At 37.2% G+C, this 16669-nt stretch overlaps 1 protein-coding gene across 1 annotated transcript in view; it reads right to left on the reverse strand.

Moving 5' to 3' along the window:
* The window catches only part of Hacl (2-hydroxyacyl-CoA lyase), a 270179-nt gene that overhangs the window by 69691 nt on the left and 183819 nt on the right, over positions 1 to 16669 (reverse strand). Inside the window, exon 14 of the mRNA XM_090403161.1 lies at positions 983 to 1141. Within this exon, the coding sequence (XP_090259287.1) occupies positions 983 to 1141 (159 nt within the window). The remainder of the gene's footprint in view (positions 1 to 982; positions 1142 to 16669) is intronic.

Consider the following 16669-nt stretch of genomic DNA (forward strand, 5'->3'; position numbering starts at 1 on the left):
CAGCCTTAAGAAAGTCACTTCTTGGCCTGAAGAGTTACCAACAGATTAAAGCCGTTTAACTCTATACCCCCCCCCCCCGTATTCATGGACTCCCAAAAAGACAAAGAAAATGTGCCATTACATCCCATAGTGGATGGCATTGATTCCTCCACATACAAATTAGCTAAACATTTGGCCAAAGAGCTCACACACTATACTGGCAACACACCATCACACACAAAAAACTCAGCCCACTTCAAAGCTAGCATAGAAAACCTTACTCTCCAACATACTGACATAATGGTCAGCTTTGACATCTCCTCCTTATTCACAAATGTCCCACTAAAGGAAACTTTAGAGCAAATCCAAGCTAAATTTTCTCCCGATATCTCAGCCCTATTTCAGTTCACAATGAACTCAGGCTATTTCGTTTGGCAGGGAAAATTCTACAAACAAATAGAAGGGACAGCCATGGGTTCACCACTCTCCCCACCCTTGGCCAATTTCTTTATGGAGACCTTTGAAGAAAAAGCCTTAGTCTCTGCCCCACAAAAACTAACCATATGGCTACGCTACGTTGATGATGTGTTCACTATTTGCCACATGGCTCTGAAACACTCCTCTCCTCCTTAACACACTTAAACAACCAACACCCAAGAATCAAGTTCACCCTGGAAAAAGAGGAAAACAACAGTCTCCCTTTCCTAGACACACTAGTCACCTGCCAGCCTGATGGAACCTTGGTTTTCTCGGTTTATAGAAAACCCACCCATGCAGGCAGATACGTTCACCAACAATCCCCCACCCACCCACAACAATATGGAGTAGTGAAAACACTATATAACAGGGCTAAACTAATCTGTTCTAATGGCATGGCCCTAAACACTGAACTAAATCACATCCTGTACACCCCTTGAGGGTACAAATCAAGAATTTGATGATGGGGGGGGGTGACATATCCCCAAGTATACTCATAATATACTTATAAAACTTCACTCCTTACCTGCAAATGGTTTCCATTTCCATTCCTGAAAAGCCAAAAGCACTGTCTCCTAGAACACACACTACTTGTTTATCTGGAGCATTATCTTCACACCATAAAGCTGCAGCAATTGCAGAACCTAAACCAACTCCCATTGTTCCAAATGTTCCAGCATCCAGTCTACGAATCAAATCAAAGATAATGCTATTATTTTCATGTAATTTGAAAAACAGTATCAAATGTAGCACAAACTGAAAATGATAATGAAGTTATCTAATACTGGAAAAACCTACAAAAGAAAGTAACTTCCTACATGTGTGTGTGATAATGAAATCTTTAATAAGTTGTTGAAATTATGAGAAATTTATTAATAGTTTGCATTTAAGTCATGCCTGAAGAATTCCAAGTGACCATCATGTAGGTTAGGGCTAAACTAATCTGCATAATGCCAGTTTGTGAACCACTTTTTTTTTTTTAAATGAAGAGAATGAAGGCCACCAAGAAGGATGTGAGGGCTATATTTTTCTCTCAGAGGGTGGTGCATGAAATGGATTGCCATTGGATGTTGTGAGTGCAAGCAGTGTGAATGAATTCAAGAATAAGTATGATAGCTGGTGTGTGTAGTATGCGATGTATGCACACACACATGCGATGAGTCTCTGACTCCCTGGAGGTCACTCTTAATAATAATAAATCTCACTGATAAATAAATCTTCATTTTCTTTGGGTTTGAGAAAACTTATAAATCAAGGTACCTTGATTCATAAGTGTTCCAATAAGTTAACATTTCAATATACAATTATATAATAATTATTAATACACATCATCATCAAATTCCTGATATATACCCATGATGGGGTGTACAGGATATGATAGTACTACATGAAGAACAACATCATTACTAACTTCCTATCTACAATTTTCCTCCAAAACAGCCTGTTACCTGTCAAGACTCGAACATTATCAGATCTTATATTTCTATCTTCTAAGACACTTTTTACTATATCAATCCACCTATACCTTGGTCTTTCTCTGGGTCTTTTTCCTGCCAACCTGGTGCGGAACACTTGTTTTGCTAATCTTTCTTCTCCCATTCTGTTTAAGTGACCATACCACCTGAGATTAGCTCTGCTAATGCATTCCTGGATGCTGACAATGTCGAGTTCTTTCCTAATATCCTTGTTTTTAATATGATATTGCCATTAATGCCCATAATCTTTCTCAGGACTCATATCTGCAGTCTAGTCTTTGGTCAAGTGTTTTACTTCTGATCCAACTCTCAGATCCATAAGTTAAAACTGGTTTGAACACTGTCTTGTATAGATCTAATTTAGTGTTCCAACTAATTTCTCTCTTATTCCATATGAATTTATTCAATTGACTTCCTACCATACCAGCTTTGTTGATTCTGTTGTCTATTTCCATATTTAATTTACCATCTTCACTAAAAATCGTGCCTAAGTAGCTGAAATGTTTTACTTGTTCTATAGGTATATATACTGAGTAATTTATATACAGTGTCCCTGGATTCATGGCCCAAAGTGAGGGGATGGGAATACACACCGAAACCGCCAATATTCGTCATAGAATATGCGGCCACAAATGCAGCCTGGTGCCGGTAGGGGGCACAGACGAGGCGGCACGTCTTAAACGTGCTGGATCGACCAAACTCTAGCATTTTCAGCGTCGACTGGACACGAGATGGAGCAGTTTACGAATGCAGAGAAAGCTGATATGCACCTGAAGTACGGCGTAGCCGAGGGCAATAGTAGAGAGGCGCAAAGACAGTACCGTGAGCAGTATCCTGTGCGCCTGATCATAAAATGTTTGCACGACTGTACCGTCAGCTGCGTGAGGCAGGCACCTTTCACGTCAGTCAACATGATGCCGGACAAGAACGGACCATCAGAACGCCAGCTACGAGCGAGGACATCTTGTGTATGGTGACAGATAACCCAGGTTCAAGCATGCAATCCGCCGCCCGGAGCCTTGGTGTGCATCGAAACAGTGTCCAGCAAGTACTGCATGAAGAAGAGCTACCCCACCCCTATCATATGCAGCGAGTGCAAGCATTGATAGCTGTTGATTATCCACTGTGCATGGATTTCGCCCAGCAGCAAAGTGTTGTACAGCCCGATTTCCCTACTCATGTGCTCTTTACGGATGAATCAACTTTCTCACATGAAGGAGTATCAATGTCCATAATGCACATTTGTGGGCTGCCCAGAACCCCCATGTTACATGTCCACAGTCGAACCAGCAATGGCTCACAGTCAATGTCTGGGTGGGGATCGTGCATGACTACTTAATTGGACCCTACCTACTGCCAGACAGCCTCGATGGCCGAACGTAGCATATTTTTCTGCAATAGGTTTTGCCAGAATTGCTTCAGGATGTTCAAGTCGCCATCTGCTCCAGTATGTGGTTACAGCATGATGGGGCACCCGCCCATTTCAGCATGGACGTGCGTCAGCATCTTAATGTGACTTGGGAACTGATAGATTGGGCGTGGTGGTCACATCCCGTGGCGTCCCAAATCGCCCGATCTTTCTTGTCTCAATTTCTTTCTGTGGGGACATTTCAAGAGTATCGTGTATGAAATGCCCGTGGAGTCAGCGGAGGATCTGGTAGCCCGACTGTCTGTCTCAGCCGGCGATGTGCGTGACAAGCCCGGTGTTTAAGAGCAGGTATGCTAATCACTACTCCACCGTTATGCCGTGTGTATCAATGTCGGTGGGTGGACGTTTGAGCATTTGTTGTAATGATCTCCAATAAATGTCACTCTGGAAACCTGTATCTGTCCTTCATTTCCGACTCCTCACTGCGTTTGTGGCCGCATATTCTATGACGAATATTGGTGGTTTCAGTGTGTACTAGCAATCCCTCATGTTTGGGCCATGAATTCAGGGACACCCTGTATATTGATATAAATCAACATACAGTAGATTCCAGTTAATTGGGATACGTCGGGACTAGAACATTTTGGCCCAATTAAGTAGCTGCCTTGATTATGTGAACTTTCATGTTAATAGTTAAAGATATAAAAAGAAACTAATATTTCACTCAGAAACAAATCATTTATTCAAATTAATTACAATAGCAAAATATATACATACTTAAATTTTCCCCATCGTCAATATCAACAGACATGCAATTTTTTTTTGATTAGTGACAAATCTTTATGTGGCATTTTGATAAGTGTACAAAATTTTATAAAATTAAAAACATAATTATCAAAAAACAAAGCACTGAAAAATCTCACCACTTTTCTGATTAGGGTGTTGGCTAAGCATAAAATATGACAAGTGCAGGCACCTAAAGCTAATTAGAAACTATCCTCCTTAGAATGTAATACGCTGTATAAGTTGAGTCAGTGAGAGGAGTGATAAGTCATTTACATGTGTCATCTAAAACACATGGAGGAAGAAAGCTAATTCATTTATAACTGTGGTTTGGTGCAGTATGACCTATGCACTCCTTGTGTCAATAAGCCTTAAAGCAAGTAACCATTTACAAGTGATCACCTTGATAATCTTGAGTGCTATATCTCTAGTCTCACGATAAATGGCTAGTTGTTCCAAATAAGTGGAACAATCTGGCAATTTTCTTGATTTGATTGGATTCATTAAGATCTATCTAAGTAAATGGCTGTCCCAATTAACTAAATTCTACTGTATACACCAATAATGCCTATTTTCTACTTTTTCTGGAAAAGAAATTAGATTAAAATTAAAACCTGATTACTAATTTCAGTAAAATTATCAGTTATTTTCTGGAAAGCCATTGGGAGGAGAGGGGGAGAAGAAGAGAACTACAGGTAGTTTTTGACTTTATGAATTAATTCTCTCTTAGCACATGCTTGCAAAATAAAAACTTGTAAATTGGGAATTTCCATAGACATAATGTCCTCAACAATGAAATTTGACCATAGTAATGTTTTAGGTGCGTGATGAATTTCATCATGCTGTGTGAGACCACCTCCCTACTTACTGGAGGCCTGAAAAAGTTCCATGTTTGATCTGTACAGAAGGGTTTTTGGACTATGCAAAAAATTAAAATAAAAAAAAAACATACTAAAATTAATTTTAAAAAATCCTTAATGGATTTACATACACTTTTCACAGGCAGAAGCCACATAAAAAATAAAGGTAAACAAAAGTATGATTTATTTATCCCCCTCCCCCCCCCAAAAAATAAATTTTTTTTTTTTTCAAAAACTGCTGAAGTATGGAATCATGACCTTAGAAACAAACAACTCTTAGAATTTGTTTGCTTTTAAAGGTCATGATTCCATACTTTAGCATTTTTTGAAAAAAAAAAAAAAAATTGATTTTTTTCAAATTTTTTCTTTATATAAATTTCATTATAGTATGCATGAACATTTTTTAAATGTGTATCAACTTTTCTAGTGAGCTTGAAATCTCAACTGCTTTTACTGTGTGTTGAAAGGTTTTGCAAAACCCTTGAGAGAAAAGGAACAAACAGGAATTTGAGCTGTCAAATCTTCGTCCTCCTCCACTTCTTCACACTTTGCCATTTTAAGTTGGTCTCGACTTTTTATTTTTTTTTATACAGATCCCATACACAAGAAGTAGAAGAACCTATAAGTAGATCAGTGTTGTGTCTGGGGTGCAAGCATGAACTCAAAAGTTATCGACTTTTTTTTTGAATAGTTGCGGGTTGTAGCTGTTTGGAAATACTTCTTGCAGTAGGCTGTTCCAGAAAACAGAAGTAGATGGGATAAAAGAGAAAGAAGAAAAGCAGGTGCAGTGTGTTTGCAGTTGCACAGTAAAAGGGAATTGGGCAGCTGCTGCTCTTGTATTAACAGGTATAACAGAGAGTGGAGGAATGACAGTTGCTAGTTCAGAGGAGCAACGACCATTAAAAGTGCCTGTAGAATACACACAGAACTGAAACAATATGTTTATGAGATAGAGGTTGAACTGAATCTGTAAGAGAGATCATGTATGAGCTGAATTGCTCTCCTCTAGACAGCATCAAGAATCTTTAGAAAAGTTTTAGATGTTGGGATGATATAGGATGGGTATTAGCTCTGGAACACAATTTTGAGAACATATAGAAAGATGCCATCAGGACCAGGAGACTTTTTTTTGTCCAAGTAATTTAGTAAATTTCTGATATCTTTTTGTCAAAAAACTACAGGAGGCATACAGTGTTTGGATTCTGGTATGGCTTGTGGCATTTTCCATGGTCATCAATGCAGGAGTTTGAGGAAAGAGTGAGTCTAGGACTTTGTCTTTGGGTGAAGTAATAGTGGTACATCAGGATGACAGAGAGTGTTAGAAGTGCATGTGAGTAGAAGTTGCATCGAACAGTCTTAACAAGGGACTAGAAGGTATATTTTCCAATTTGGACATGAGGTGAGTTTCTGGTTTTGGCCTTGATGAAATTGAATTTGGATCTGCTGCTGACTGGATTTTTTTGCATTTGTTGCATGCTTTGGTATGGACAAAGTATGAAGCTGCAAGTTCTTAATGCAAGCCACCTGCGATAAGCTGCATTTTTTTTCTTCAACTGCTCTGATACACTTTTGGTTGGGCTTGGAAAGCAGACAAGGATTCTGAGTAGAATGGGGAATGAAGCCTTCATGCCAGTGAGGATAATTCCCGTGAATCGTTCAGGGAGGTGTTCATGTCAGAGAAGTTGAAGCAATAGTCTGACAATGGAAAGGAGGAGACATTCTGGAATTCACTCCATTTTGTGCCTTTGTAGTGCCAGAGGATGCAAGGTTGGGAGTGGCTTGAGGAAGAGCATTTTGTGAGAAATGAGACTTGTGCAAGATTGTAGCCTGAGTTGCAAGATGAGAAGTGATTAACCACTACAGTGTATTTGGAAGAAGAACTAGTTAAAAAGACAAGAGCCAAGTTTTCTGCTAGTGGTGGCTTTTATGAAGTTGGATTTGAATTTGCTGTTAGTAAGTGATGGTGAATGTCTTTTGTTTATTTTGGTAAAAAGTCAGGGATGTTAGCAAAGTAGATGGGAAAATGAGTTTTTAGTGTGGGGATTCTGGCATGATTTGTATGAAATGATTGGTTGTGTATTTTTTTTACTGGAATTCATTTATAAGGGAGATTCCTTTTCATTGCAGTATAACTGTCACTGTTTATAAGGTTCATCATGTTCATGGTTGGAAGTGTAGGGTGGGGACATGCAATGAGAGAAAATAAACTCTTGGATATGACATCCATACAGAGAGTGACTAGTCTCATTTCCATAACTTGGCCTCAACAGTGCCTCTCATATACCATTACTCAGACTCCCTTCCAGGCACAACATGGCAGAATATGCAACAGTGAGATTACATGCCAGTTTCTTGGGAAGCTTCCTGCCTCATTACTGACAGGTCAGGCCCATGCACCAACTGGTGGATGGCATGCAGCACCTCCATTTTAACTGTATACCCATTGAAATAGAGGAGGTTATGAGTCTTTAACTATGTATGGCATGGGGGGGGTGAAGGGTATCACTCTCACTGCAAGAAAAAGGGAGGGAGAGGAACAGAAACTGGAATCCTTGCTCTGGAGACCAAACATGACATATGCCATTTCAGATCTCCAGTAAGGTGTGGTATTTCACTAAGCAACGAAGGTCATTTACTATCTAGTGGTCTTTGGCATTTCCTCCAACTAGGAAGATATTCTTTTGCAGTGGGAACTCACTGCATGCATGAGCCCTTTTAAGTCAGCCACACCACAGGATGGTGTGGCTGACTTAACAGGGAGAGGATATATGTGGGTGTGTGTGGGTGTGTATAGTATGCATCAGGGGCCTATTAGAGGCCCATTAATGTGAGTGCTTGAAGCAAGTTAATTTTGGAAGACTCAAAATGCAATTGGTTAGCTTCTGTTTATGTATGCACACGCAAGAGCGCGCGACAACTTCTATTTCATTTTGCATTATTTCTACTGGTTCTTGAAATCATTCAAACTTATCAGTAAACTGAGGACAGAATAATGTATCAATAAACTGAGAACAGATTGCATTGTATACCTACATGTATGATTTGAAATGATGTATATATGAAAGTTTGTATTTTTTTAAAAATATTTTTCCCTTCAGCCTTATGGCTGGTAGGATAGCAAATATGCTGCTATACCAAGGAGATGATTATGAAGCAAGGTAGTTTCCCGTTGACTTCCTTGCCATAACTATTTATGACTGCAGCTGCGTGTGTATTCATAGGACCGCTTTGCTTGTTTTGAGGGATGAAAAACCCCTCTACATGAGACCAGTTAACTCACCTTGAGTCAAAAGAGACCAGATAAAGGTTCCTCACATCATAGACGGGAATCGAACCCAGGTCTTTCCGACCAAAGAGCTTCATCTATACTGACTGAGCTATGGAGTCCCAAATGAAGGCTTACCTTCATTTAATAGATTATCTCCATGAATTGTTATATGTATATTTCTGTATATACTTATTTTCATACCTGAATAAACTAATGATGACACAGGCATCCCGATAAATTTTTCATTTCACGTAATATAACATTTGTAGGATTTTTCTGTAATATATAATAATTTAGTGATTAAATCTTTTTTTAGGTAGCTTCTTCCGGTAAGCTACCATGTTCTTCCACAATATCTGTCCCGCACTTTATTTTTTTTTTTATCATAGGATGTCTTCTTGACCATTTCAAAATTTCATACATCCATGTTATTCTTCTTCTACCTTTAGTTCAATCTTATTTTCAACTATCTGAAAGCAACTGTCTTGTAATTTTCAAAGTTCTCAAGTCATTAATAACAGAAATATTCAAGCAATACAACTTGAAGGTAGGCTTCATGTTGCTACAAAAAGTGTCCATGCTGCTAAGATTGAAAAAGCAACCTCAACATCCTCTTAAATGATCAGAGGTTTACAAAATTTTCTATACATGTATCTGTTATGTTGGAGAGATAGGTCAATCTGGAGAAATGCACCTCAAAGAATTTCTTCTCCACATCTCTGATGTGGAGAAGAAATGGACACAAGTCATATTGGCATTTCACACCACCACAATGAAGTACTCTGGCAATGCAAAAAAGTGCCATACATAGAAGTCAGCAACTATGTTTGCAAATTTAAAGAGGCAAGTGAAATGATACAGTATCCAAACTAATGTAATAAAAAAAAAAAAAACAAGGTCTTATCATAAACCAGTTTTGGTCAGCATATATATCAAAGACCCAAGTATGTATTAATGAATCAGGCTATGAGAGATGTTGCATGGCATATTGAAAAATGAGTGACGTATCTGATATCTGGATGCTATATTCAACACATTTGGGTTATGCTCATTCAAAGTACAGGTGTCCCTTGATTAATGCAATTAATTAATTCCTCGATGTTACCGTGTATATCAAAATCGTGTTAATCAAATATAATAATCAATGGGAAAAATTATAATTCTTCCATGATCGATTACTGTATTAACAATTCGTTTTATATGGTACTCTTTTAGGAAATATAAAAAATGAATAAAAAAGCAATTTGTTTTTTTTCCATTGTCATTATAATAAAAGAACAAGGGATTATAGCAAATTAGGGAATATGCATCCCAGGCAGATCCAGTGGTACTATGAGTACACTGTTGAGGATGGAGAAACTTGTTCACATTGATTTGAAAGAAGTGGAAATTATACTCTTCTGGAAATACATAAGAATGAGGTCTATTCAAAAAAAATGAAATGTTGAAATGAAGAAAGAAGATGAACAATTTGTTTGTGATCTTGGACTTGAAATTTGAGAGTTGTTCAGTAGTAACTGCATGTTTTTTTCCTCTCACTGATTTAGAGGAGTGGGAAAGAATTCACTGTGCTCACTCTTTATCAATTCTAATAAACAGTAACTGTAGAAATATCCATTCATAATGTAGATATCAGCAGTTGAATATCTTGAAGAAAGAGCTGGCAGAATGAATTTATAGAGACATGTCATTAACACCATCCTAATTGTTCCTCTGCATTTCACGTTTAAAAAAAAAATTACTACCAGAGATATTACTGTGCCAAATTTGAGAACAGTATTCCCTTGGATGGAATATTGATGCTAACAGAGTTAAAAGTTACTCAGCGACAAAATGTCAGCTTAGTGAAAGAGAAAGCCTATTATTTTAGATGCCAAAGTGGTACTTGTAGTATTCTTATACCATGAAAGATGAGAGTATTCTTTCTTGGGATTACTCTGCTCTTACAAGAAATGTGAGTTTATTGAACGTAAGACTGCAAGCAAAGTTTTCATTAGTATTGGGCATAACAAGGTTATATCAGATGCTTACTAGTTTGGAGATGAGAATTTAGGGTGTTAGAAATAGATGGTGTATAGGTTTTGATGATTTACATATTAAATGGTTTGATAAATGAGAAATCAGAATGCCCTACTGTCAGCAGAACTATAGATTGTATTTGCAGTAAACTGAAAAAGGTTACTGTTATGCCAAGGGCCGTCGCCAGATAAGATAGCTGCCGGAGGCAAACAAATATCGCCCCTGATAGATTATAAGATAAAAATATAAGAAAATCTCCAATTGCTATTTTGTTTTTATTACAAGAGAAACATTAATGCAAAACGATTACATAATAATATTAATTAAATATTTGCTTTAAGGGGATATCGCACAATAAAACTTTTATGCTCTTCTAAATTTAAATTATAAGCTGTGTTCTTCTCTATCGATATAGTTGCTAGACCAACCTATCTTTCTTGGGTCATTGCTATTTGCATATAATTTTTAATCAGTTTAAGCTTGGAAAAATCTGCACTTGTTACGATGGCGCCTATTGCAATATGGCTGAACAAGCACTCTTATTAAGCTGCGCAGACTGCCTCTATGCTACACCCTATAAATGGTACTGGAACTGGATAAGCCAAAGGAAGGTGAGCAGGTAGTGCAATAGTTACAAAGTGTAAGAATAAAGATTCATCCTTTATAATATACTGGCTTTTGTGCTGAAACCAGTTAAATGACTCATACATGAAGAGGTACCACTTGAATTTCTACAGAGTTGCTTTCTTTTACTTATGTCATCTTCCAAAGGCGAGTAACACAAGCTGATCTTTTGTTGATTGACACTGGGAGATTTCTATATAGCATAGAAATGAACTCCTCAAGGATATTTCCATCAATTGAGAAAGAATGGATTTAAATTCTTTGTCAAGTAGGGTAGTGATTATTTTTGTGATTTTCTATCATTTAAGTGATTTTTCTCAATTTTAATGCATAAGTTTTGTACATTGGGGGTGCTTAAGGATCAAAGCTGTATAACTGAGAGGAGACCTCCACATGGCTTTAAAGGAATGCAGAGAACCGACCAGGGCTTCTGACCTAATGTCAAATCCTCACCTTCTCTTGGTGCACCCTGTTGGGCATCTACCAGGATACTGAACGAATGAGGATGGGCTGGCAATTTGGGATTTAGCCAACCAAATTGTATTTTTATTGGCTTAAGCCATTATACAAAATGATGGTACAACATGAAAAAATTTCATGCCAGCTGGGACATAGCCCGGTTAAACAAGGCCCCCCCATTGTTTTCGCCACGGAACCAAGGCAAACAACGAAAAGTCAGCTACTGGAACAAATCTGAAGGCACACCCAGCCTCAACATCACCAGAGTTAAAGATCGGTACTATCAACATAAAAAGCCTGAATGGCAAAGAAATGGAGCTAGCTGAAGAATTAGATAAGTACCAGATCGACATAATAGAGGTGACCAAAACTAAAAAGACAAAAACTGGTAAGATCTCTCTGAGCAATAAATACAAAATGTTATATTCAGGCAATGACAATCAAGGAAAAGAAGGAGTAGCCATAGTATTCAAAACAAAATACGAGGCTAATCTTGAATGGCAGGCAGTCTCAAGTAGAGTGATGTGGCTAATATCAGAAAGGGGAATTGGACAATGAGACTTATTTGTGCCTATGGTCCTGCAGAAGGCTCTACCAAGGTAGAAGTGGAGGAATTTTTTGATGCTTTAGAAAAAGCAACTGACACAATGAAAAAGGAAAAGTTGGTCCTTGCTGGGGATCTAAATAGCAGAGTAGAAAATGATTACCAGACATACAAAAATATTTTGGGAAAATTGGAGAAGAGAGCAAAGCTAATAATAATGGCAAATACCTGTTGGATTTCTGCTCAGGACATGGACTGGTTATTACTGACACCATGTTCCAACATAAAAATGTGCACAAATTCACATGGAGAGAAGAAGCAAGGAATAAGAAGTCTCATTGACTATGTTATTGTTGATAGCGACATTTTCTCCCTGGTGCAGGACACCAGAGTGTACAGAGGATTTGAAATTGGAAGTTATCACTATTTAGTCTTGAGCAGGATAAAATTGAATTTCATATTAAAAAGAATAACATATAAAGTTTTAAAGCGAATGAAAGTTGAGCAGCTCTCAGATGTGAACTGTAGACTAAAATACACAAAGATTATTGAAGAAAAAATGAAAGAGTTTGAGAACAGGAACCAAACCTTGGAGATTCAGTGGCAAGCCTTGAAGAAAACCCTGATTGATTCAGCCAGCGAGGCATGGGTGCGGTTGTCTGCAAGGATAGAAAAATCAAAACTCCATGGTGGACACAGAAAGTTAAAGAGCAATGAAGGAAAAGAAGAAAGCACATCAAAGTTCCTGGCATATAAGTCAGCTTTTGCTCTTAGAGAATACAGAGACAAATGTAAGAAAGCGAAATACTGTGTAAAACTAACTAAAGAGGAAGTAAAAGGAGTTAGAGATGATAAAGGTGACATGAAGATGGGAGAAAAAGATATCCTTGAAGTATGGAGTAATTACTTCGAAAAATTGCTAAATGAAACAACCAGTGATAGCACAGTGGTAAAAAATACTCAACGAGCACACAGTCAGGAATACATATCCATACTTGAAGTAGAAAAAGCCATCAAAGGCATGAAATGTGAAAGGCAGCAGGAGTAGATGATATTCGACCAGAAATGCTAAAGTATGGTGGTATAAAAGGCTTACAGTGGCTGCTCTGTATAGTTCAGAAAGCCAGGACAGAGGGACGAATTCCCAATGATTGGAGTAGATCTCTCATAGTACCCATATATAAAAAGGGAAATAAAATTGAATGTGAGAATTACATTCAGTTTTATTTGTGAGAATTACATTCTGAAATATAAGATCTGATAATGTTGAGTGTTCCTGCAAGATTTATGGAAGCATACTTGAGAAACGGTTGAGAAGAACTGTGGAAGAAAAGCTTGGTGAAGAACAAGCTGTGTTCAGGCCAAATAGAGGCTGTCTGATCAAATAGGCGAGAAAGCATGGGAATATAACAAAGATCTGTATATGTTTCATCTATCTGGAAAAGGCATATGACAAGTTGCCAAGAGAGAAGCTATTCAATACACTACAGTAATATTGTGTCAGTGGGCCATTATATCAAGCAATATTTGGTCTTTATTTGAGTTGTAGGTCAGCAGTTAGAATTGAAGGAAGTACAGGACGATGGTCTAATATTAAATCTGGTGTGAGACAAGGTTGTACATTATTCCCTCTGTTATTCATTATCTATATGGATCACATTATGAAGAAAAGTGGTATTAAACATGATATCAAAATTGGAGAGCTTTATGAGGACGATGTTATACTTCTAAATAAATCTGCTACAAATCTGAAAGATTCCCTGACTAAATTAAATAACTGTTGTAATGGATATGGTATGACAGTCAGCATTAAAAAGACAAAGACAATGAAAATAGGTAGAATTGTTGAAAATGTCAACTGTGAACAGGGAACCTGTGGAACAAGTAAAACATTTCAGCTACTTAGGCACGATTTTTAGTGAAGATGGTAAATTAAATATGGAAATAGACAACAGAATCAACAAAGCTGGTATGGTAGGAAGTCAATTGAATAAATTCATGTGGAATAAGAGAGAAAGTAGTCGGAACACTAAATTAGCTTACAAGACAGTGTTCAAACCAGTTTTAACTTATGGATCTGAGAGCTGGGTCAGAAGTAAAACACTTGACCAAAGACCAGATACCGCAGATATGAGAATCCTGAGAAATATTAGAGGCGTGAACAGATGGCATCAATGGCAATATCATTAAAAACGAATATATCAGGAAAGAACTTGACATTGTCAGCATCCAGGAATGCGTTTGCAGAGTGGTATGGTCACTTAAACAGAATGGGCGAGGAAAGATTAGCAAAACAAGTGTTCTCTGCCAGGTTGGCAGGAAAACGACCCAGAGGAAGACCAAGATATAGATGGATTGATATGGTACAAAGTGCCTTAGACGATAGAAGTATAACATCTGATAATGTTGGAGTCTTGACAAGTATCAGACTGATAGGAAGTTAGTAATGATGTAAATTTTTCATGTAATACTATCATATCCTGTACACACCTTGAGGGTACATGTCAGGAATTTGATGATGAAAGTAAATGTTTAATAAATGCTTATACCTACATTAGTTACTGCAATTTTTTTTATCAAAAAAGTTATCAAGAAAAAAGTCGTTTGAACAGTTTTAGTTTCTTTCTTATCAACATAAATTCTACAACAACAAGCAAAATGACTCTTGACCTCGGCAAAAGCATTCTTCGATTGACATCTGTATCCATTACTTGCTGTTAAAGTTCTAAACCGAAATATTCTATGCAGTTCTGCGATTGTTATCTCCTTTGGAACTTCATCTTCACATTCCATTTGTTCGTTGTCTTCATATGCGAGTTGTTGTTCAATTTCAAGAAGATCATTGTCACTGATATCTTATGAATTTGAATCCAATAATTCTTTAACATCTGCTGCATCAACACAATCAAAACCAAGGTCTTCACCAATTGCAACGATTTCTTTAACTACGTTGTTCACAGGATTTTGAAAACTACCTAAGACATTAGCACATTCTTGCAAAATATATTTCCATACAGCTCTCATGCAGTGAAGACACTTGCTCCCACTAGTCACGTTTTTGATTGAGTGTTCAATGTTACAATTTTTCCAAAATTCTCGGAGCGTAATCGCATTTTCTCCGTTGTTGTTTTTACCGCCTTTGAAAATGTCTTTTTAAGAAAATAGGCTTTGAAAGTTGAAATGATGCCCATGTCCATAGGTTGTAGCAATGATGTATTTGGTGGAAAAAATAGCTTTCACATTCTCACACAGATCATTAAGAAAATTTGAATGACCAGGTGCGTTATAATCAACACCGTCATTCTCTCGACCAGGAAAAGCTCCTCGAGGCTTGCATGTTTTTGAGTAGTAAATTTAAAGGCACATTAATTAAAAAACTCTTGCCACATATATCAAAGGATTGTTGCAATTAATTTTGCTGTGTTAATCAAGGGATACCTGTATAACAGTTATTAATTTAGAAATCTCTGTTAATACCTCTTTCCTATCTGTATTAAATTTGAAAATTGTACAGTACATGACGTACAAAACTACAAATTAAATATTGGTCTCTCTAAAAGTTTTTGGTAGTTCTTACCATAATAACACTAACTATGGGTGATAGGTAGCATCCATTGAAGTGGAAGTGTTGTACAGATAGTTTATTTTTGGTAAATTTTCACAATTGTGCTAATCATTATTGGTAATATTTTCTTTATTTTTGACTGTTTTCTTAAAGTTTTTGTTTAATTGCGGCCAATTAATATGTGATATTGTTTAAAAAACATACATTCAATGATGTCAACATGCAATGTAGTGTGCGTATTTAATGTATTCAGTACTGAGAGTGAATGGTTTGTAGTATAAAAGAGAGAGTGTGTCTTGGAAATATTTTGTGAGCTAGTACAAGAAATAGAAGTCGTGTTGAAAGTGGGAAAATGAAGTAAATAATATTAACAATGTTTTCATTGGTAATCTACTTAATTGTAAATCTACAACCCTTTCATGATAATGAAAGGGTTGTAGAGAATGTAGTAGAAGAAAACATACAAAATATGAATGAGATTATGAGGGAAACAGCTGAAGATATGTAGATGATGAGATGACAATGCAAAAAGAAATAGCATGGTTATGTGAACTCCTTTACAGAACAAAACTCGAGCTTGAGTGACTGGTAAAATGACTGGCATATGGTACAGCAGGAGGGAGAATGAAGGAAAAAGAGAATGAAAAAAATATAAAAGTGTGAGAAACTGGAAGTAGGAAGAAAGTATTGTATAATGATTTGATGATAGGAGGTGTACTTAATGAGAAAGTGACAAAAGCATGTTTCCCAGTGGTGAAGACCAAGGATGTTAGTGAAAGAGTTGATTGTTTTAGCAGGTACAATTGATTTGAAAGGTGAGAATTATGCAATGAGAGAGGATATGAAAGTTGTTGAAAGAAGCAAAAATGAAGAGCGAGAAATTAAAGACAGTCTGCAGCCTCAGTATGATAAGACAGACCTGAGAAGGGTAGTCATTGCTAATGAGTCAAGGAGAAGATTGTACAGGAGGAATGGAGTGAAGTTTACAAATGTACAGAGTGAATCTGGTGGACAGAAAGGACTTGTATACGGATAACGAACTGCATTTGAATGAATACGGAGGTAGAGGTTTGGAGAAAGTGTTGTTCAGTGAGAGAATTGAAGTGCAAAATCAGGCAAACTAGAAATATTAAGGGAAATGCAATCAAGTACCTGTGTAGCCATCCCTGGAAGAAATGTGAGTGCAGAAATGACCGTGAATGACTGTGTGCAGTTTTGCTGATTTTGAATCTGAATGGGTTGGTAAT

Source organism: Typopeltis vanoorti, chromosome 13, assembly GCF_054136105.1.
Source record: "Typopeltis vanoorti isolate ZY-2024b chromosome 13, IOZ_Tvanoo_1.0, whole genome shotgun sequence".
Classification (NCBI taxonomy): Eukaryota; Metazoa; Arthropoda; class Arachnida; order Uropygi; family Thelyphonidae; genus Typopeltis; species Typopeltis vanoorti.